This window comes from Ceratotherium simum, chromosome 18, assembly GCF_057802395.1.
Source record: "Ceratotherium simum simum isolate JZ-2026a chromosome 18, ASM5780239v1, whole genome shotgun sequence".
In the NCBI taxonomy this organism is placed as follows: Eukaryota; Metazoa; Chordata; class Mammalia; order Perissodactyla; family Rhinocerotidae; genus Ceratotherium; species Ceratotherium simum.
The window spans coordinates 33698567-33720982 of NC_141917.1; the positions used below are offsets into that span (position 1 = coordinate 33698567).

The 22416-nt window shown below is 39.6% G+C and overlaps 1 protein-coding gene across 1 annotated transcript in view; it reads right to left on the reverse strand.

The window, feature by feature from the left end:
* Nucleotides 1-20990, reverse strand: part of MROH2B (maestro heat like repeat family member 2B) — a 63368-nt gene extending 42378 nt beyond the window's left edge. The window contains exons 1-16 of the mRNA XM_014781602.2: nucleotides 20963-20990; nucleotides 19746-19807; nucleotides 18198-18308; nucleotides 16720-16879; nucleotides 15934-16032; nucleotides 12566-12720; nucleotides 9391-9531; nucleotides 8925-9017; nucleotides 8774-8843; nucleotides 6985-7098; nucleotides 5788-5861; nucleotides 4079-4201; nucleotides 3220-3333; nucleotides 1425-1581; nucleotides 1238-1278; nucleotides 467-608 (exon numbers count right to left, since the gene is read on the reverse strand). Of these exons, the coding sequence (XP_014637088.2) occupies nucleotides 467-608; nucleotides 1238-1278; nucleotides 1425-1581; nucleotides 3220-3333; nucleotides 4079-4201; nucleotides 5788-5861; nucleotides 6985-7098; nucleotides 8774-8843; nucleotides 8925-9017; nucleotides 9391-9531; nucleotides 12566-12720; nucleotides 15934-16032; nucleotides 16720-16879; nucleotides 18198-18308; nucleotides 19746-19807; nucleotides 20963-20990 (1684 nt within the window). The remainder of the gene's footprint in view (nucleotides 1-466; nucleotides 609-1237; nucleotides 1279-1424; nucleotides 1582-3219; nucleotides 3334-4078; nucleotides 4202-5787; nucleotides 5862-6984; nucleotides 7099-8773; nucleotides 8844-8924; nucleotides 9018-9390; nucleotides 9532-12565; nucleotides 12721-15933; nucleotides 16033-16719; nucleotides 16880-18197; nucleotides 18309-19745; nucleotides 19808-20962) is intronic.
* Between the last annotated feature and the right edge of the window lie 1426 nt (nucleotides 20991-22416).

A 22416-nucleotide genomic window follows, 5' to 3' on the forward strand; every position in this document is an offset into this window, starting at 1 on the left:
TCTCCTCACACAGGATGATTATTGCAGGTGAAATTTACTATGTTGCCAACTTTAAAGTGCTAGTGAGGTGGACAGAGAGTCTTCAATCCATGATAACATCTAGACTTTTTGCTAATTTCAACAGTAACTGCTGAAATGACCATATCTTAATGTCTAACATGAATGAGTAATAACTTTGTAGAACAATAAGAAAAGAGAGTTTCTCTAAATACATGAAAAAGATCAGAGCAAAAGTAAACGTTCCTGCTAAGGATGTTACCCACCAGGTCCTCTCATAGCACAAGTATTTGGTAGAGAAATAGAACATAACGAGTGAAGGGAAAAAACATAGCTGTCTACCTTGCACATCAAATTCATTGTTTTTATTGCCTAAAATGAACAATAATGACTTTAATTATAGCAGTGGTGCCTCATTTCTTCGTGTTCTTGCCTTCCTGGATAAAGACCTGATCCCACTCCCTTGTACCTTCCAGAGGCTGCAGGAGTTCAGGTATGCGTGTTTTCCACAGGTCTCCCAATTTCGGGTGAATGATTTCAGGCAATGTCTTCAAAAGTCCTATTGCACCAGCCCCACATAATTTCCCTAAACTCGCGAGCATAGATATTACCTAAAGGATGGAAGAGAAAATACTAATCAACTTCAGAGGTATTTAAAAGGGCCACCTACATTTTCCTTTTTACCATTGTCCTGGATTCCCTGGATTCCTACGTTATATGATCTTTTAACAAATCATCACAGTCTATTCTTACTTATTGTAGATCAAAGCTGATATTAGACAATTCTTCTCTCCGATTTTCTTCTGAGGATAAAGGTGAAAAAATATACGGAAACCATCAACCAAAATTAAATGGAAGGTACCAACACTTAAATATATTTATTAATTAAAATAAGAGCATGTGAAAATAGGGCTTAAGTAAATGATACATATGGGGCCAAAAGAAGAGACGGAAATCTAAACAATAGATGTGGAATTTGTTTGAATGGTGCTTATGGATCAAATTCAGTCTGTGCTTATTTTAAGATCATAAATAAATTTTAACAAGCAGTTCAGGGTGAGAAGAAAATCTTGCCAACAATAAATCTTCATGAGCGTCATTAGTATAGCAGAACATTTATTATGCCATTTTCTTGTTTCTTTTGATTTGGAATACCTATGTAATTTTTATTAGCATTTATTTGGAACTGAATTATCTATATCAGCTTAAATTTATCCCACACTGGTTTTTTGTCACTCACCAGAAGTCTGGCCAGCAGCTGTTGTGGTGAAGGAAGTTTCACTAGAAAGAGAAAGCAATTTTCATTATTGCTGTGGGGGCTAGAAAAATTCAGATTGGGGTTGGGTATATGATGACAGCACTATTGCCTTTCTGGAAATGAGTCTCTCATAAGAGAAATGTTTTGCTTTGTTTTCGAATGTACAAACCAGCTCCTGTTGAGACGACAAGTGCCGTTGACTCCTTGGCATTATTCTTCTTCCTCTCCTCTGCCATAATCAGAATCCTGATAATATTAAACAGGTATTCCAGAGTTCCTGTATATTCTGCAGGTACCACAAAAGTCAAGATTCTTGGCCATAACACCTGTGGAAAACATACAGCAAGGTGCAAATATTGCTTGTTCTTTTCCATTATTTCTCCTCGGTCCTCACTGTGTGTTTCCCACTGATTTAAAAAATTTTCCCTCACTTGTTATTATTTTGCTCTTCAGGTGAAATGAAGGCGAAATCATTAAATAAAATCTCTGCATAGCACATTCATTTTCAGGTGCTGGTTGTAGTGAGCAATGGTCAGTGTTTCTCCATGGGGGTGTTGCTGGTATTTAGGGCAGGACAATTCTTCATTGTGGAGAACTGTTCTAGACACTGCAGGAAGTCTAGCACCCCTGGGCTTCATTCACCAACAGCTGGTAAACCCTTGTCAGCGTGGCAACCCCAAATGGCCCATGTATTTCCTCACACTCCATGGCTGGAGTGGGACTGCCCCAAGTGAAAATGACTGGAAATGGACAGCGAATGGGCTGCTGCTACTCTCTGTGCTTCAGACGCTGATCATCTTTCTCTAGAGGTCTGGAACATCTGGTTTCTCTAGTCAGTATGTTTCACGTCCCCTGGAAAACTCCCTGGTCCTATTCGAAACCTAGGGGTCAACTTGGACTCCCTTTTATCTTGTCATCTATAGTTAATGACCAAGCCCAGTCCTTTTTTCATTGCAAGATCTCTCATGCCCTTCCGTATTTTCCTCCCTACCATTATGACCCTGCTCCGTTTCCTATGAGTTGCATCTGATCTCATTTATAGTCTCTTTACTTTTAGTCTACCCCTACGTCAATCCACTGATTTCCTACAATTATCGTTTTAAATGTTTAGCCTTGCTTACAATTTTCAATGGCTCATCAAGCACAAGGTAGGAATTTGTCATTTCAGGCTCTTTAGAGTCTGGCCCTAGACTACTTTTCCGTTATTTACGGCTAGTTCAGGACTTCTCAAACCTTAGTATGCATCAGAAATGTTGGAATTTATTTGCATGCAGATTCTTTGGCCCCATGTCCAGATATGCTGATTCAGTAGGTCTGGCATGTGGCCTGGAAATCTGTATTTTAAATAAATATCCCAGGCAATCCAAGAACCACACTTTAAATACTATCCTAGGTGAAGACTCCCATCCACTTAAATTGGTCTGTTGATTGTCCCCTGGCTGTGCCATGTATTTCTGGCCACTAAATTCTTTCTCAGGTTGTTTTGCTTAAGGAAAATACAGATTCCAAGGCTCCTCCTTTTGAGCTTCAGACTTGAATGGGGAAATGAGTGAATGAATGAATGAATGAATTGAATGATGGGGAATGTTTAGCATTCACTAATTTAGCATTCACTAATCCCCATTGAACGAATAGGGAAAGTTTAGCATTCACTGCGTTAGAATCACCACTCACTACTTAACAATACGTCCAGGTGAGTTAGGGAAAGAAGAGAAATAATATACTAAGGTGCTTATAAACTGTCATTTGCTATCCAGATATAAGAGATTAATTAATTAATTCAACACCTGTTTTTGAGGAACTACTGTGTGCTGGGCACTGAGCATTGCAATACACTTCCTCTAGTCAGAGTATAAAAAGCTGGTGACACGTGGAGTACAAACTCCTGTCTTTACTCCTAAATGGGCAGAGCTTTAGAAAGATGATCAAAGTAACTATAAGTGGTGACAGGTATAATGACTTACCTGGGGCATTCCAACGACCAGCGGGTCCAGAGTTTTTAAGACCTCGAGGCTTGTGTCTCGGACAGATTTCTCTCCCTTTTCATCCTCATGGGAGTTAGGTTTTGTTAGTTTCTCCTTTAAGAAAGATGAAACAGGTGACTTGCAAGTAATCCCTCCTGTTGGTCCTCTCTGACCTTCCTTGGATGTGCTCTCAGACTCTGGGGTAGAGGATGTAGTCACTCAATTTAGGCGGCTCATGGGACCCAGGGGTCTTGATTTCCAGTATCTAATCCTATTTTAAAGTGCTCCTTGGAGGAGTAGGGTAGAAAAACCTTCCCTGACTAAAGCAGAAAAGGAAAAATTGTAAGGATCCTTGAACTACAGATATTCCCTCTCTCCCTTAGGCCTTTGCCATTTTCTCGGGGGCAAGAATTTTCGAAGATACTGCTTCCTAGTGGAGTGGACTGTAATTTCCATTGTGATGAGCTTGCTAAGATTATTGAGATCTTACACATCTGCTTTTCAGGCTGTTCATCCAGAGGAAGCCAGCTCTAGTGCAGCAAGTATTGGAGCCTCTTATTTTCTCTAAACAATTCACTTTCTCCGCCTCTCTCCAAACCAAGCCTTTGAAGCCAGGTTGCCTCCTCCTTAGGACAAACTGTGATTTAACCTGCCCTCTGTTTATTATAAGTTAGAAGTGATATCAGTGAAAGAGAGCCAAGAACACTAGAGGCTGAAAAATTTATCAATAAAAATGATAAGACTGAAATATAACTTCTCAATCAGTTATTGAATGGAACCCCAGCCATTTCTTGTGAAGCCCAGTCAGGTCAACTGCACTTTTCATTGTATAGCACTTAAAATTGCTCCCTCTTCCTACCAGATTCCTGTTGGACATTGCAAACTGGGAGAAGACATAATCAATCAGTGGCCATCCTTCCCGGGCTTCAATGTAGCATTTTCCACACATGGTTTGGATGAGGAGGAGGGTGGAATTCCTTACCTAGAGTAAGAAAAATGCATTCACAACATTTTGCTATGTTGGGCAGAACGAAAATTTAGCTTCTCCTATTTTTTAACCTTCATGGATCATTTAGTGGGAATCTTGTCAAAAAAGACTATAAGTTGAATGATGTTACTATGATAGATGGAGCAGAGAGTAATCTATAGATTATGAGTTAGGGGTCACCAGAAAGGATCTGTTTAACTAAAATCTTTCTCCCTAGCTCCCAGACGTATCCTCTATTGCTATATGTTGTGAAATGTTGGTAACTTTGGGCTAGAACATGGCCTCACTTTTAAAATCCTCAAAGATATTGCATTGAAATAAAGTTCCAAAATCCCTTATCCACAAATTCAAAATCCAGACAACTCCAAAAATTGGGATTTTGTTTCTTAAATTTGCTGCCAACTCATTGGTGGCAAAACCCAAATTGAACTATTTTAAAGCTATTTGTAGTCTTTACTTTATTCTATGTAGTGTGGAAATGCGTACATTTTCTTTCAGAAATATTGATGGATCTGATCGTGGGCTACTATCACAGTAATGTTTCTCTAAAATCTGAAAAATTGTGAATTCTGAAATATATCTGACCCTGGGGATTGGAATAAGGGGTTATGAACCTGTGTTACAAGTTTTTAATAATTTGGCTTCAACTAGTTTATTGGATTGCTTCCCTGGAGGATAAAAAGCTCAGATCTAATTCCTTAGTGAATAGGTCTTTTAATGGAGGGTAGGAAGAAAACAATAATTTTGAACAGGAAGGCAGGGCTACATGGTGGCAATTAGCGTAAAGGCACTCAGTAGTCTCCCTAAGTGAGAAAAAAGAGGTACACTTTCTCCCTATTTTTGCCTGAGGAGCTGGCCTTCCTTAAAGTCTCTGTGCTCTTTTATTCTACCCTAAAATCTTCTAGTAATTCTTTGATTGGATCGGCCAGTTACTAGGTCAGATTTTTACATATAATCACTTCATTGTTGTTTATTGTATAGCTTTTGTTATTTTAAACATAGTCACTGGCAACTAAAGCCTCTTAGGGGAATCTTCTCCTCTTCATTGGCTTCTTTGTAGGGCTTTGATCCAAACAAAATATGGTTTTATACAAAAAAATACAATTGCTATTTTTTTATTTGTTCCAGCATAAATTCTATATCTTTCCTAACATGGAATACTTTAATCAAATAGTCAGGAAATATTGAGCAATCTATTACATGTAAGACTTGCTCTAGGTGCTCCCTGGTTGGAAAACAGGATGTCTATGCTCAGAACAAGGTTCAGGGGTTATTATTTTTCAGAGGAAGATATACTATCTTTATAATTAATTGATTTTTAAAATATTTGAAGAGCATGACATAGTGATACTCTGGGAAAAAATCTCTTTTTCTACTGAGAAGCCCTTGAACTGAATGTACTTTGGAACTTTGCCTTGATATAGTTTTTTTTGGGAAAGATGAAATTCTTCTAAAAATAGAATTGATCACTGAGTTCTTTATAAAGCAACCTCATAAGTAGGGCCTTAAATAGTCAAAACCATTTCATTTACTCCTAAAACTACCATCAACCAAATAAAAGTCCCCATTAATTCTCTTACTTTTATACTGAGGTCACCCATGACGACCTTGACTGTTCTTTCAATCGAAGTGATATGATCCCTCAAGTTGGGCTCTGAAAGACAGACGGAGAGGTTGAGAGGCTCGATTCAGTAGGAGTACAGTATGATGTAGGATTGATGTAAACCCATTAGAGTTATGGTACATAACTGCAAAGTCTCTTGTCTTTAACATTTTATGTTACTCAGTTCCTTCCTACCCTTTTCTTTTCCAACTCTTTAAAGATATTGATTGCTTTCTTTGCTATTACCGTGTTTTTTTTTTTTTTTTTTTTTTTTTTTTTGCTGAGGAAGATTTGCCCTGAGCTAACAGCTGTTGCCACTCTTCCTCTATTTTGTATGTGGGTCGTTGCCTCAGCATGGCCACTGACAAGTGCTGTGGGTCTGTGCCTGGGAACCCAACCTGAGCCGCCAAAGTGGAGTGCGCTGAACTTAACCACTAGGCCATGGGGCTGGCCCCTCTATTACATTTTGTTTCATCTTGTTTAAAATGTTAGATTCCAAAATGGATTCAATACATCATGCCCAGTGGATCAGCTTTAAATTTTGTGAAACTACTTCATATTCCTTGTCTGCTGATTCTTCGGTAAATCCCAATGCTAACTGAATTTAAAAGAACTATTATAATGCAGAGCAAAAATGAATTGTCATGTTTTCTCAAATCCAAGATATCCTCAATTTTATGAGGCATTATTATTTTATATCTCACCAAAAAAGAAAAACTATAGTGGCTGATAATAATTAAAGATGCCATCAATTGTAAGATGCATTCCAAAGTCATGAAAATATGAGCTTCTTGGAGTTAATATGAAATATATTTCATTAAATTCTGCTCTTTTCTAAAGGTATTAATCTTTAGAATACTGTGCACTCCTCCCACCCCTTCTTTATTGGGCCGTTAACCAGCTTATTAGATCTTCTAACTTCTAAATTCGATTCTCAAATATTCTACTTGTCCTTCTCAACTGGGTGCATCCATAAATATTACAAAAGAAGAGAGGTAACTGAAAATGCCTGTTTAAAAGCAGTAGACTGTAGACGACTGAGAAGACCGAGCTTCACTTGAATCTGATGTTCTATAAACATCCCAAAGACATAGGATAGGATTAGAGAGTGCATAGACTTCAGTTTGCTTCTTGGTACAAAATACACCACTTTGGCTTCATCTCTATCGCTTACCTTCTGCATTGATAGCTGATCGTAACAAAGTCAAGATTCCCATTCGAATGGCTTCATTATTACTTCCCATTTGTTCCTCAAAGAATTCCACCAGGTCTGCAGGGCTGGAATGCGCTGCGGGTTTAAGAAATACTGAAGTCATAGAACTCATTTTCACCTTAGGTAAAATACTTGTGAATAGCAAGAAGGTAGTCTATGAGGATTGTCAAAGTCACTCTTCGGTTGGTAATTAGATTTTATGATGTCTGTGTTTCTTCAGTGTCGCAGAATTAATTAAGCAATTTGGTCACTAAGACAGTTTTCTATACCTAGGCCCACTTCTGTTCATACCTGTGAATGTGACCTTATTTGGAAATTAGATTCTTTGCAGATGGAATCAAGTTAAGATGAGGTCTTAGGTTGGGCCCTAGTACAATATGACTGGTTTCTTTATAAGAAAAGGAGACACAGACACAGAGACACAGGGAGAATACCTTGTGAACACAGAGGCAAAGACCGGAGTGACGCTTCACTGGCTGTGGAGCTAGAGAGCTGCAGAGGTAGGGCCGGAAGCAGGGAAGAGTGAGGAAAGGCCTGGCTGGAGTAGTGCAGTTTGGGTTGCAAATTGTCAGAGAAAAAGTGAAGTAGTTAACTAGGCTGAGGCATAGAGAAGTGGAAAGTATAGAAACAGAGGGATCAGTTAGGAGAGAACTAGAACATAATAGAAGGGCACACAATGAAGTAGTAGAAATGACATATTTTGGGGAGGGTGGAGGTGTGGGAGGTATAGGATGGCTCTTGTCCCTTGTCCTCAGGGCCTATGTTAGAACGTAGTTTTGTATCCTCACCCTGGGACCTTGGTGACTCTTCTACAATCTGTGCCAGGTATTCTAACCAGGTGATGGGTGGGACTGTGATGAGAGAGCAAGAGGAAAAGAGAGAGAGTGAAGGAGGCAGAGAGAGATAAGGAACAGATATGAACAGATGACCAGGGAGAAAAAGAGTTGGATTTGACACAGTTTCAAAGATTCTCAGATACCAAGAAAAATGCATTTCCTATCCTTAGGGGATAGGAACGCATTCTGGTTTGCCTGGAAATAAACCCATGTATATATGGTCAATTAATTTTCAACAAAGGAGCCAAGAATACGCAATGGGGAAAGACAGTCTCTTCAATAAATGGTGTTGGGAAAAGTGGACAGCTGCATGCAAAAGAATGAAACTGGACCCCTATCTTACACCACACACAAGAATCAAATCAAAGTGGATTAAAAAGACTTGAACAAAAGACCTGAAGCCGTAAAACTCCTAGTAGAAAACATAGGGAGTAAATTCCTTGACATTGTAGGCAATGATTTTTTGGATTTGACATCAAAAGCAGAGGCAACAAAAGCAAAAATAAATAAGTGGGACTACATCAAACTAAAAAGCTTCTGCTCAGAAAAGAAAACCATCAACAAAATGAAAAGGCAACCTATGGAATGGGAAAAAATATTTGCCATCCATATATCCAGCAAGGGGTTAACATCCAAAATATGCCTGGGATTTTTCTGGTTTTAGAACCTAAATTTCTATCTCCCTGGGAATCCTTTAGTCCCAGGCAAACCAGGATGAATGGTCACCTCACCTATCGTGCTGTCCTTGGGAATGGGTAGGATAGGGACAGACATAGAATAGTGTGAACTGAAGAAACATTTTGTGTGTGTATGTGTGAAAGCAACTAATGCGACAGTTTGCACTCCCTTTATCATTGCTGTCATCAACTCTCGGAGACATTTTTATTACAAACCATCTGCATGCTAGGTCCTACCTAGAATGAGAAAACAGCTTGAAGCTTCAATTTCATTTTCCTTTACTGGAGGTTCTGGAACTCTGCAGACCTGAATGAGGAGGAGAAATCAGGTGCTAGATGTTGAAAACAGAAAACCGGTGAAAATGAAACAGTCAGATTTGATTCTCACCTGGTGGAGCAAATTGGTAAAAATGGCTCTCCTCAAGGCCTTTGGAAGGTCAACATCGTAAAGAACGGTCGCGGTCAATATTTGCTTTAGACTCTAGAATGGAAGCTCTCAAAGATTAGTTGGAGGCTGCCCACGAAGCAGCAGCACCCCATACGGAAGGCAAATAATTAAGGTTTGTGAGGAGAACAAACCCATAATCTTCCTGCAGGTACCAGTTTTCTTTAGTGATTCTGGCCCCTCCACCTTATGGAACAACAGCAGCTTGATAAGAAAATTCTCAATCCCTTTCTGGAGTTTCCATCATCCAGCTATGCCAACCTCTTCTTTACCTCATATTCCCCAAGAGTATTTAAGTTCAGCTGCCCAAACAGATATTTAAGTTCCTAGGCCCTCTTGAGACTTAATATCCTCCAGGACGGTTGCCAGTCGACTCTCTGAATTAGTTCCTTTAGGGTATGGCTCTTACCTGAGTGACGTGGAAATCAATCTCTTTGTCTTTATACTGGTTCAGGAGCCAGGGCACCTGGCCCAGGGCATATTCACAGAGGTCCTCCCGATGGAGCAGCAGGCTCACTGTGGGGCCGTGGGCCTTAACGATGGCCAAAGTCTGCAGAGGCAGGGAACGAATGCCATTTCTAATACTTCATTATGCTTTTTGTACATTTCTTAGAAGAACGGGAGCTTTAGATACCCCTCCCCCCAAATTTTTCTCACTGCTTTCAACCAAGAAAGCTTTCTTTAAAAAACTTTAAGAAATGTTTGGGGTAAGATCATTGTATGAAGCAGAATTATATTTATATTTATATCTATATCTATATTGATACTCATTTCAACATTTGCTCCTCTCTCCTATTTCTTTAACCTTTAATAGTCACTTTCTTTCAATACATTAACAAATTAAAAATTTCCCTCATATCATATCACTTTGACCCCACTATTAGCCCACCCAATTCTGTTTCTCTTTCCTTTCTCTCAGAGCAAAGCTTTTTGAAGGAGTGGCCTACATTTGCTATCTCCACTTCCCACCTCGCATTTACCCCTCAATCCATTATACTCTGCTTTTATTGACATCAAAAATGAACAAGTATAGGGGCTGGCCCAGTGGTGTAGTGGTTAAGTTCGTGTGCTCCACTTCGGCGGCCCAGGGTTCACAGGTTTGAACCCTGGGCGCGGACGGATACACTGCTCATCAAGCCATGCTGTGGCAGCATCCCACATACAAAATGGAGGAAGATGGGCACAGATGTTAGCTCAGATCCAATCTTCCTCAGCAAACAAAACAAAACAAAACAACCCCCCCCAAAAGGAACAAGTATAAAATATAAATGTGATATATATTGACTATAAAAATTCAGAAGTCACAAAAATTCTGATGAAGAAGAAAACATAGTACCCACGGTGCTCATAGAAAATCATGGTTTGGTGTATTTTTAATAGGTTCTTTATTTGTTTGATTTATTCTTTCCTTTCTTTCTTCTATGCATTTTAGTTTCTTAAAAATTGGCACCATTTTTAAATATATAGTTCTATATTCTGCTTTTTCTACTTAATATTATATGATGAATTTTTTTCTATCAGCTAAATTTTGCGGTACAGCAAACCACTTCAAAATTTAGTGCTTAATGATAACAAACATTTATTCCACTCAAGACCATGTGTCAGCTGGATGATTCTTCTACTACATTTCCATGCAATGGACATTTTTCAAGATTTTTCTTGCTTGAGCACTATACCAACGGGCTCTGTAGATCTCTCTTCACTTCTTGAAAATTCCTCCTTTCTTAGTTTCTAAGATCTCATTCTGCTTGGTTCTCCTATTCCTTTAGCAGCACATTCTCAATTCTCCATCATGAGTGCTTCTCCCTCTGCCTTCCCCTTAAATATTGATCCCCCGGAAGTCTATTTTTGGCACTTCTCCACTCTATGTACTCTTCTTGAACAACTTTATCCCAAACCATTTATTCAATTGCCCCTTATGTAATGATGATAGTCAAATCTATGTATCCAGTTTTTGCTTTTCTTCTTAACACAAATCCTGAGTAGCCGCGAACCTACTGATATCTCCACTTGGATGTCCCAAGTCAAAATGTCTAAAATTAAATCCATTTTTTTTTTACTGCCCCAAATGTGTTATTCTTCCTGTTTTTCATATCTTGATTAATGGCCCCAAGATCACTCAAATTGGAAATCTAGGAATCATCCCACATGCCTCCATTTCCCTCGTTATAAACATCCACTTGATGCCGAGACCTATTGATTGTACTCTTCAGCATCTGACTGCTCTGATCCGTACCATTGATACTGCGTTAACTGATCTTAGCATTTACGACCTAGAATATTTCTGTAGCCTCCTAACTGATAGTCTTGTCTTAATCCATGCCTATACCCCTCCACCTTTAACACTGATATTAGAATGATTTTTCTGATATTCAAATCTTTGCTTAAAATCCTTTAAAGGTGTCTCATTTCTTAAAAAAAAGTCCAAGCTCCTGTGTAGCATTCAAGGCTCTTCATTACGCCCACCTTTCTGGTTTCATTTCTTTCTGCTTCTGTATCTCCTTTCCCCTTTCCCCTTCCCCTTCTCCCACTGGCTAACTCAAGTGTGCGTGTTATCCCATCTCCAGCCTATGCTTCAGTAGGTTTTATTCCCTCGTTAGGGAATGCACCTTCCCTGTTGTGAACGACTTCATGGGCTACAGGCTCAGTTCCAATGTCACAGCCTTCCCAGCACTCACTACAGGAGGTAAGTGCTTCTCTTCTGTGCTCCCTTATTACTTTGTGTACCTTCTCGTCACTTGCCTAACTCTTCCTGTGGGAAGCTGGGAAAGTGGTCATCAAATTTGTATTGCATTTTGTTTTCCAAGTGTCTTGAAGAAAAGGCTTCTACAGGATATTTTAAAAGTTCCATGTTTGCTAATGATTTAAGCACGCCAGCATGTTAAAAAAATAAATTCTTTAATAGCTTAAAGTATAGAAAAGAAATTGAACTAGAGAATGTAGCTAAATGTTAAATCTTTTATAATATAGCAAGAAAGAGATCTAAGTAGGATATAATTTTTCCTACTTTAAAAAAATTATAGCAATTAAGCAAGACAAGGATGGGATTATATATGTGAATGCACTTTGTAATCTATTCTCTATAAGGCATTACAATATTTTGAAGCAGCCCAGTACATTCTTAAGATGTTATTTTATTTCACTGTGATATTCACAGATGTAGGAAATTTCTGTGGATTGTTGTTTTTTCTAATCAATGACTCAGCCCAAATATGGGTCATGATATTTAAGACATGAATAGCTAACATTCTATTTATTTTACTTATTTTATCTTGTTTATTATTCTCTCCAACATTGGAATGTCAGTTCCATGAGAGTGGGGATTTTGGTGTGTTTAATCCCTGCTGTATCCCCAGCATGTGGAACAGTGTTGGGTGTATCATGGGGACTCAACCAATATTAGTTGAAAGAATGAATAAATAGTGATTTGAAATAGGAAAGACAAAAGATTTGATAAACCTGATAATACACCACTCATAATGTTCCAAAAGAACTGAGATTAATTATCACGTTAAAAAGAGAAGAGGAAGTTCAACCAGCACGGAAGGAGAGCTAGCTTGAGGCATGCTGAAGCCCCCACTCACTTTCATGGGAGAGGTCACAGGGGCCCACTTCTCCATTATATACCGGAACAGCATGAAGATCTTGTCAGAGAGGCGGTTGGCATCCAATCTGGGATAGGGGAAATCTCTCCAGTGGTTGACATATTTGTAAATGGCTTTGCTGAACTTCTCAAGGGCTGCATTTTAAAAATAATCACAGACCAAGAAAAACATGAAGCTAGGAAGGACCGTAAAATAATTTGAGAAGAGAGTACTAATGATCAGCAAACGGTTTCTATAAAATCTTATAACTGTACCAAGTAAACATATAAAAAGTGTTCAGCCACATTAGTGAAATGTAAATGAAAACCATAATGAGAGGGCCAGCCCTGTAGTGTAGCAGTTAAGTTCACGCATTCTGCTTTGGTGGCCCGGGGTTTGCTGGGTTGGATCCCGGGTGAGGACCTACTCATTGCTCATCAAGCCATGCTGATGTGTCCCACATAGAAGAGCTACAACTCTACAACGGTGATATACAACTATGTCCTGGGGCTTGGGGATAAAAAAGAAAAAGAGGGAGATTGGCAACAGATGTTAGCACAGGGCTAATCTTACCCCCCCCCCAAAAAAAAACCATAATGAGATACTGTGACATACCATCCAGAATGACTAAAATTTAAGACAGGCAATGTCAAGTGTTGACAAGCCTAAGGTGCAGCTGGTATTTTCACATACTGCTGGTGGGAGTATGAACTGATACAAACACTTTGGAAAATTCTTTGGCACTATCTACCAAAGTTGAATATGTGTTTTCTATGACTCAGAAATTCCATTCCTAGGTGTGTAGTCATTAGATATGCATACATATAGGCACTAAAAACTTTTACAAGAATGTTCATATTAGCTTTTTTTTTGTCATAACCTCAAACAGAAAACAGTCCAAATATCTGCCAACAGGTAGGATGGAAAAATAAATTGTAGTATAGACGTGTAGTAGTATACAGAAATGAAAATGGACTATAGCTACACAAAGTGACATGTATGAGTTTCACAAATAGGCAAAATTAATCTTTGGTATTAGAAGTTAGAACTGTGGTTACCCTTGGAGACTATGGAGAGAGTAATGATTGGGAGAAAAGATGAGGGGGGCTTCTGGGGTGTCCCACTCCTTGACCTGAATGGTGGTCAAATGGATAAGTTCACTTTGTGACAACTCATCAACCTGTACACCTCTTTTTTTTCCTTTTTGCTGAGGAAGATTCACCCTGAGCTAACATCTGTTGCCAATTTTCCTTTTTTATTTGGCTTGAGGAAGATTAGCTCTAAGGTAACATCTGTGCCAATTTTCCTCTATTTTGTGTGTGGATCGCCATCACAGCATGGTTGAGGAGTGTGGGATCTGAACCCGTGAACCCGGGCCACAAAAGCGGAGCATGCCGAACTTAATCACTACGTCACAGGGCCAGCACCAACCTGTACACTTCTGACTCGGATGTTTTCCTGCGTGTCTGTCTTATTTCAATAAAATTTTAAAAAATCTTGGGCCTGCAAAAATATCACTTAGGCCACTAGCTCATATATATTTGCATCAAATGCATTAAATAACATAACTTTTTTCTTCAACCTTCATGCTACGCCTTTCATTAGATGACAAAGAAAATTTGTAGTTTACTTTCTCAAAGATATCTTACATTCAAAGAATACTCTGGAAAAGATCCCAAGTATCTCAGCTTTAGAGCTGGCCATTTATTGACTCACTCACATTCCCTCCAAACACTTTCTGATAATCTCCTGCTACACTTTATCATTATCTTCTATGCACGTCTGTGTGTTTGTTGTTGTGTGTGTGTTTCTCATTGGCCTATAAGCAACATGAGAGAAGGGATGATATCTTGTTTGTTGATGGCATCTGAAGCAACGAACACAATGTCTGCTTATTTGCTGAATGATTGAATGAATATATAGATGGATAGATGGATAGATGGATGGCTATTAAATTTTATACCCTTTCTTTCACGGCAGTTTGGCAAAAGTTTCTTTAGGACTGAAGGGCACATAGATAACTTTATAACACAAAGACAGAGAATTCTCTTATTCATTGCCATGGTGATTTCTGATTTTATTTCCTTTTACCTTCTTGGTTGTTAATTTTGGAGGTAGAAGTGCTATTAGAGGCACCAAAGTTTTTTTTGCAGGAACACAATGTTAGCTGTGAAAGTAAGTAGGGAAAGTAAAGACTGTTGAAAAGTAGGCTAATCTAGTGTAGTTGCTCAAGTCCTTGAGTCAGACTGTCATAGTTCAAATCTTGGCTCTGCCACCTCCTACATGTGTGGCCACAGGCAACCTGTTTAATCTTTTAAGCCTCAATTTTCTCATCTGTAAAATGGAGGTAAAATTACCTCATGGGGTTGCTGTGCCCTGGGTTCAATGAAATAATAATCTTAAAATATGCAAGGCAGCTCCCGGGCATGTAGTAAATTCTCAATATGTATCAGGTACAAATATTACCTTCATTGGTGACAGAACAAAAATGGGTGAAATGGAATGGACTTGGTTGATAGGTAAAGACAACATTCCTGACAGTATGGGCTTTAAAATATTGCAAAATAGTAGTGTTGGGATATTAGAGCTGGAAAGGATATTAGCAATCACTTCATTTGATGTTTTTAGAGGTGAAACTGAGATTGAGAGAAGGGCAGAGTCACCTGATGGTCCAGTGGCTGATCACAGACAAGAGTCTTGGTCTCCAGACTCATCCAAGAAGCCTCTCAGTGTGCTGTCAATGTTTTTTCCTAGGAATTCCAGGGCATGTTCTTCTCTGTAGACCCTTGATTACTGTAGATATATTTGTTTTGGGGTAGAGGGGGATTTGTGACCATAGTTTGTTTACCTATTTTCTTGGATTTTATGATTGCTTGCATTTTGATTAGATTGTTTACTTATCATTATCACAATATTGCATTATAAAGAGATGTCAAAATTTAGCCTACTGCTAAGAACTGGTAAGCCCTCATAATCATTGTAGAGAAAGTGTGATCCAATTAAAAAAGGCTGGTTTACATGGAGGCCATAGAGCGCAGTAGAAAGAATATAGATTTTGTGGTCATATAGACCTAGGTTTGAATCCCATCTCTATATCTTATAGACTGTGTCACCACCTTGGGAAAATTGCTTAATTTCCATGACCTTGAGTTTCTTGTCTGTAAAATGGGCTAATAGTACTTACTTTGCAGAACTGCTGTGGGGATTGAGAGAGAGAGTTCCCTGCAGAGGGCCTTCCATGTGGTAGGCACTCAATAGACAGTAGTTACTATTATTAGAAAGGACAAGACTGGAGTAAAAGGAAAAAGAAGACATTTGCTCAATTCATAGTCTGGTCTTCACAAAGAGGAAACCACAGGGATACCCACCAATACAGAAAGCTCCCTTCATCGTTTCCTCCTCGGCCAGCCTGAGCATGGTTTGCATGGTGAGCAGGGTCATCATCATGAAGGGAATACTCTGGGACACTGCAGTGAGGGGAACGAGAGGAGAAAGGTGTTATCTTCTCACACTGGGGAATTCTGTGACTCCTCCTCATGTCAACAACAAGCATTTCAAGGCTGCATGGGGGAGGCAGATGAGGTACAGTAGAAGATGTTCCCCACCATAATGCCAGACTGTATTTAGAGAATCAAGGAGTGGTTGGCTTGAAATAATGTACTAGCTATACAGCCACCTGTACCTGCTGTTTAGTAGCAATCACTTATTTGAGTAATTATTGTATTAATGTTCATCCCTCCCACCAGAACTCACCTGTATCCCCAGGGTCTAGCACAGGTAATAGGTGCTCAATAAATATCTGTTAAATAAAGTAGTATAGAAACTAATCGTAAGAAACCCTTACTTCATGCAAGTGTTCAGTGGTTTACAGAAAATGCCTTGTGTAAAATGTGCTTCTGCAAACACAAAGCCAGATGAAAGGGAAGGTGAGGGTGGGAGAGAGCCCAGTCAAATTCAGAGCAGCATGGGCTAATGGCTGGTCAGCAGGCTCATCTGTGCTCATAAATGACTACTCAAATCCGTCTATCCATATTCTTTAGTACAGCAGAAGGGAGAGATGCTCTCTCTTCTGCCATTTGCTCCCATTTGGGTTTTAGACAATCAGTCGGGAGTGGTTGTTTCCCAGAAAAATGTGGAGGGTGTTCCCTCCATACCATAGCTGGTTGCCAGTTCAGCCATGGCAAGCACAACAAATTCATTTGGTAGCTCTAGGATCCTGAAGTTACTCTGTACTTCATACATCACAGAATTGAAATCATGTGCAGCAAGAGACACCAAAACCTCACCAGCTAGCATTCTGACTTCTCTGACAACCTGAGGAAGAAAAGGAAAATAACAATAACAACCAGAGGAAGAGCAGAGTGAATCTGCAGAGGGGAAATAGTCTACATAATATTTATAAGTTCTGCTAGCTTTGGGCTAGAGGGAGAACAGATTGTTACAAACTGGGTGGAAGCCTCTAGGGTACGTGTCAGTAGTTGGGAAAGCACAGGTAATTTGAATGCTTAAAACCAGGTTTTAATAGGGTTCTTGTAAACTTGAAGTCAATACATGTTTTCTTGCTAATTGATCAGGCACTGTGAACTTAGGATTTATGTTTTATGTTTAAGTGATATGAATTACTGTGGTTGAAAGACTGAAGGGAATGGTGAAAGGAAGATTGGGCTAGGAGTCTAGAGCTTTGGGTTTTAGTATTGTCCTGATCCAATAACATCTCTGATGTTGGAGATAATAGGAAGGACTTCTGCTTTGGGTAATGGTCAACTAGGTAAATTTGATCAACCCTACTACTGAGGAAAGTAAAAAGAGCTAGATCAGATATTAAAAATATACTCATAAAAACATCAAAGATCTCACGGTGTAGGGTGGAATGAATTACTGGATTGAGATCCGAAGAGATTGGGAATCCAGAGAGATAAGCCCTGCATCTGAGGCTGCTTTGCAGCATTTTGGGAGCATAGTCAGATTTCAGGGCCAACCAGGGGTGCGACTCTGGTCATCCCACCATCTCATCTTTTGGTCTAAGGCCCCAGAGGGCTACATTTAGATGAAAGGTTCAATCAGCTCTCCATGGACTGTAGTCAAACTTTGAGTCACAGCAGGTGGCCCCCCAAAATCTCAAGTGCTGAAATTAACCATAGATTTTTAGTGCCCTTCGCAGGTAAACAAGTAAAAATCCTTTCTGGGAGAGAATAACATTATCTTAGGACTCAAACTATTTCTACAAATAATTTTTCAACTACAATGACTAGCATACATAGATAAATAGGCACATGAAGAGATAAGAATTCATATGGGAGCCAAGAAAACTGGGTTCCAGATATTTGTTCTGTCAATAGATAGCTGTGTTACTTTGAAAAAAATCTCTCCAAGCATAAACATCCTCATCCAAAATAGGATTGAATAATATTATTTCTAAAGACTTTCTTAGCTTTGCCTCAGTTTCCTTATCTGTGAAGGGATAAATAATAGGTAATTAGTATCCAAGTTATCATGAAGAACAAATAAAAGTGATTTATGGTCCTGGCAGTGATGTAGAAACAGCTTATGGATGTCTACATGGGTGCAACTGGATCACTTAAAGACCTGTTGCTGGCCTTGACACTGATTCGTCATCAAGGATCAAACTTACATTGTTGTCTCTCATGTCCTTAGAAGCATAATAAATCAACCGTTGGACAATTGCAGCATCCAAGATGTCAGTATTCTGGACAAGAGAAGTGAGATGACTGTAAATGTCTTCCTGTGAACATACAAAGGTATACACAGAAATCTGAGTTGCGAAACTAAGGAATCAGATGAAGTCCAAATGAATAACACCATGAAACTAAGCAATGTGTCTCTACTACACAATGGATTTTATGTATCTTCACTGGGGTTTCCTGAACATAATATGTAATTTCTGGAGTCAAAGGCTTAAATGTAAAGCAAAATTTATTCTAATAACTATTTAAACTTGACTACATTTCTATGACAAAATCTAATTGAAGCCAGGGGCAGGCTACCAGATGTATCAAAGTCTCTGGAAAATCACTGTCACAGGGCCCTCAGGGGAATGGAAATGACCATCACCCTTATTGTCGCTCCTACTACGAGGGAGTGACTTTGGTATTAAGGAACACGCTATGATTCCCCAAGAGGCTGCTAAGCTATGAAAGTGGATCCTCAGGGAGATTTAGAGGTCCTTGCTTCCTTCCTGCCTTTGTGGAGAGAAAGTTGCGAATTCTTTTGGAGAGAGCTGCAGCCGCTGGGAATCAGGTGGCTTGACCAGATGCTGTGTGTGAGGACTCTTCTAAATCTCTCAGGTGGCTACATCTCATGGAAGATGTACTCTCCAACAGCCTCAAGCATGTTACCTTGAGGTCCTGGGCCCACGTTCAAGGTGTGAAATAACTGCCTTTGCGTAAGGGATTCTAATATGCAGTCAGGGTTGAGAACCACTGGATTAAGAGGTAAAGGTATAGATACTGCCCTTCATAGGGAGGCTACACTGAATAATGATTAGGAGCATAATTTTGGAATCAGACAGGCTTGTGTTTGGATGTAGTCCAGCTATTCTTACTTAAGCAAGTCATGTAAGTTCTATGTGCCTCACTCTTCTTAGTTGTCAAATGGAAATAGTGATACTTACCTCATAAAGTTGTGTGGAGTAAATATAATAGAATGTACTATTGTTTGGAAACCTTCTAGCTCTCTACTTCCTAGATAAGTGTTCAGTGAAGGGTAGTTATTGTTATTTTATAAAGCGTTGTTGAAGCCAGAAAAGCCTTAAATCCCAGAGAAAAAAATCTCTAATTGTGAAATAGCATTACAGATGAGTCGGGGAGATCTTTGGGGATTTTCATAGGAGCCCTCAAATTATACAAGAGGAGGCTCTAATCCACACAGTTGTAAGTCTGACATCCTCCCCTTTCCACATCTGCCTGTTTAGGGTTATGGAAAGGGGCATTCTTTTGCTAGCTTCTAGAGCTGGATACTCAGATTCCTCAAACACTAAATATCATTGCTTAAACAGTATAATGACTTCCATTACAACTGCATTTTCTGAAAAATTGAATGCTGTGTAAGAAGCCAGAGACAAAAGAGCAAGTTGAAGCAAAGAAGGATGTATATGAAATGTTACAACAACTGAACTAGAAAAAGTGAATGGGAAAGAGAATTTTTTCTCTATTTTCCTTACCTTGCTAATATTATCTTCCTTGTTCAGCATGCTGAGAGTGAGGTTAATATCTCCAAAAGTCTCTAAAATGCACAGAAAAAGAATTAAGTATGTGCTGAAATGCCCTTCTGTTAATTACTAGGCAATAGTTACAAAAAGCTTTTTCTTTCTAGGCCTCTCTCTTTCCTCTGCCCCTCCCCTCTCTTCCTCTCCCCTTCTCTCCCTCTCTCTTTCTTCTCTACCTCTTCCCCTCTCCTCCTTGACTGCTAGCTCTTTGATGGCAGGAACTGTGTCTTATTCACACTTCATATACTGACATACTTGAAAATAGCAGATGCTTGTATTTTTTTCAAAACCTGAAGGAAATGTGAAGGCGAAGATAAAAGATGCTAGATTCCTATTTATCTCTCCAATGTGGGCATCACCCTATACGGATATCCTCTCTAGCAAGGCTCAGCTCTCAGATTCCATGGGCTGAATCCCTTACACGTGACTTGAGCATTTGAAAGCAATGGTGTGATATTGGTGTGTATTTTCTACTTCTCCTTCCTCAACGCCCCCTCCATCTTCTTTTTCCACACCTTCTTTCCCTGTCTTCCCTTCTGGCTCTGCCAGGTCCCTCTTCTGGTCCCATGCTCATGGAACCTTGCTCCTTTCTGATAATGACCTAAATGTTTTTGACTTGCACTTTCCAGGAATATTTGTATTTGAATAAAGCTCTCTGGAAAACTGAAAAAAATATTTGAGTCAAAGGACTCGAGCAATTTCAGGCCACATGGTGAGTTGGTAAGAGAGAGAATTTTGGAGAGGGTGATTTTCCACAAGCCTCCAAATCAAACAACACAGCTGCTTAGTACAGTCTTTTTTGGCAAAACAGAAAGGCAACCATACTTGAAAATTGGAGGAAAATATTTCCAAAGGACTCTTCCAATTTTTAAACAAGAAACTGTCTTTGTGTTGTAGCCACATTCTCCTCAGGTAGACTACACATTTTTAGAGAAGGTAAGACACAATCAAATCTCAGGCTCCCAGTCTATCATTGGTCCTTTATAATCAATGTGATTTTATTATTTGGAATAAAGGGAGAGTGGAGAGAAACAATCTTGCTTTAGCATAGCTTTTCATAAAACTTTAAGGTGTACAGACCTCCCACAATGACGCACACCACCCCCCACCTGACATATGCATATGGTCACACAGACAAAACACCTAACTGCTCAGGATCCAATGATGCTTACCTACGGATTCCTCCATGTCCTGAGTCATTGTTTTGGCTGTTTCAGGCTCTCTAAGAGACAGTGCCTAAGTATCAGAAATAGAGAGGCTACAAAATCGAAGAAGCAGGCTGGCAATTTCTCAAAAAAGGTTCACATAAGGTTCTCTAAATGAAAGTCCCTCCTCTACTTGATCGGCACAATGATCTGGAAGCTTCCAGCGATGGGCTGCTGTTGAGGAGGATGATGCTGTATTCTACCACTATGACATTTTCTTGCTTCTGAGCTCCTGCTGACCAACAAAATGGCTGCATCTCACCGAATATTGTCCCTCTGGTGGAGACCAGAGTATCTGAGAAGGAAGAAATTAGAGACTGGGACTCAAACCATTTTTGTAGACCAAAGGAATTCCTCTCCCTAAACTTGGGTCCATTGATCACAAATATGGGGATGGTTTTCAGTGGTCACTTTACTGGCCTGGTGTTGGTAAAGCCTTTTACGGTGATCTTGCTGATTGTTCTACTTGGTGAAAGTCAGTCACACCAACTGGGCATGCTCAGTGGACTGGAATGCCTGCCAGGGGCAGTTGAGTGGAATGTCCAACTGACAGCAGCAAAGCAAAGCCTTCTCTGCCTTCCTCCCTGCCCTCCCCACCCCACCCCCATCACTGACTTGGTCTGGATCTTGGCCTCACTCAGGCTCAGGCTTTTTCTCTAACTCCATGCTCTCTTCTTGTTTTCAAATCATGTTTTATCCGGACCCCTTGGCTATAATGCTTTCAACTTTACTGACCTAAATGGACCTAATGGACCTAAATCTGGTCCCAATGCCTTCCTAATCCTACATCTATATAACCACAATTTCCAATGTGTGTCTAGATGCTATGCTAATATGGCAGATGTTAGATGGAGTGGGAGGGGTCACTAGCAGTCTACAGGTCTGGATGTGAAAGGGGCTGAGAGGAGGGGCTTGTGACAACTCTTAGCTGTTGCTTCTTCTCCAGCTATCTTCCTTTCATTAGTGAAGTTTATTTCAGATTCAAAGGTCAAATGCTTCCAACTAAATCTTTGAATTCATCATTCTTTTCAAAGACAGATATTTTTTTTTTATTGATGTTTTAATGGTTTATAACATTGTGAAATTTTGGGTTGTACATTTTTGTTTGTCCATCACCATGTATATGACTCCCTTCACCCCTTGTGCCCACCCCCTACCCCCACTGCCCCTGGTAACCACAGTCCAGTTTTCTCTGTCCATGTGTTGGTTTATATTCCACATATGAGTGAGATCATACAGTGTTTGTCTTTCTCTTTCTGGCTTATTTCACTTAACATAATATGCTCCAGACCCATCCATGTTGTTGCAAATGGGACGATTTTGTCTTTTTTTATGGCTCAGTAGTATTCCATTGTATATATATACACCACATTTTCTTAATCCAGTCGTCAGTCGAGGGACACTTAGGTTGCTTCCACTTC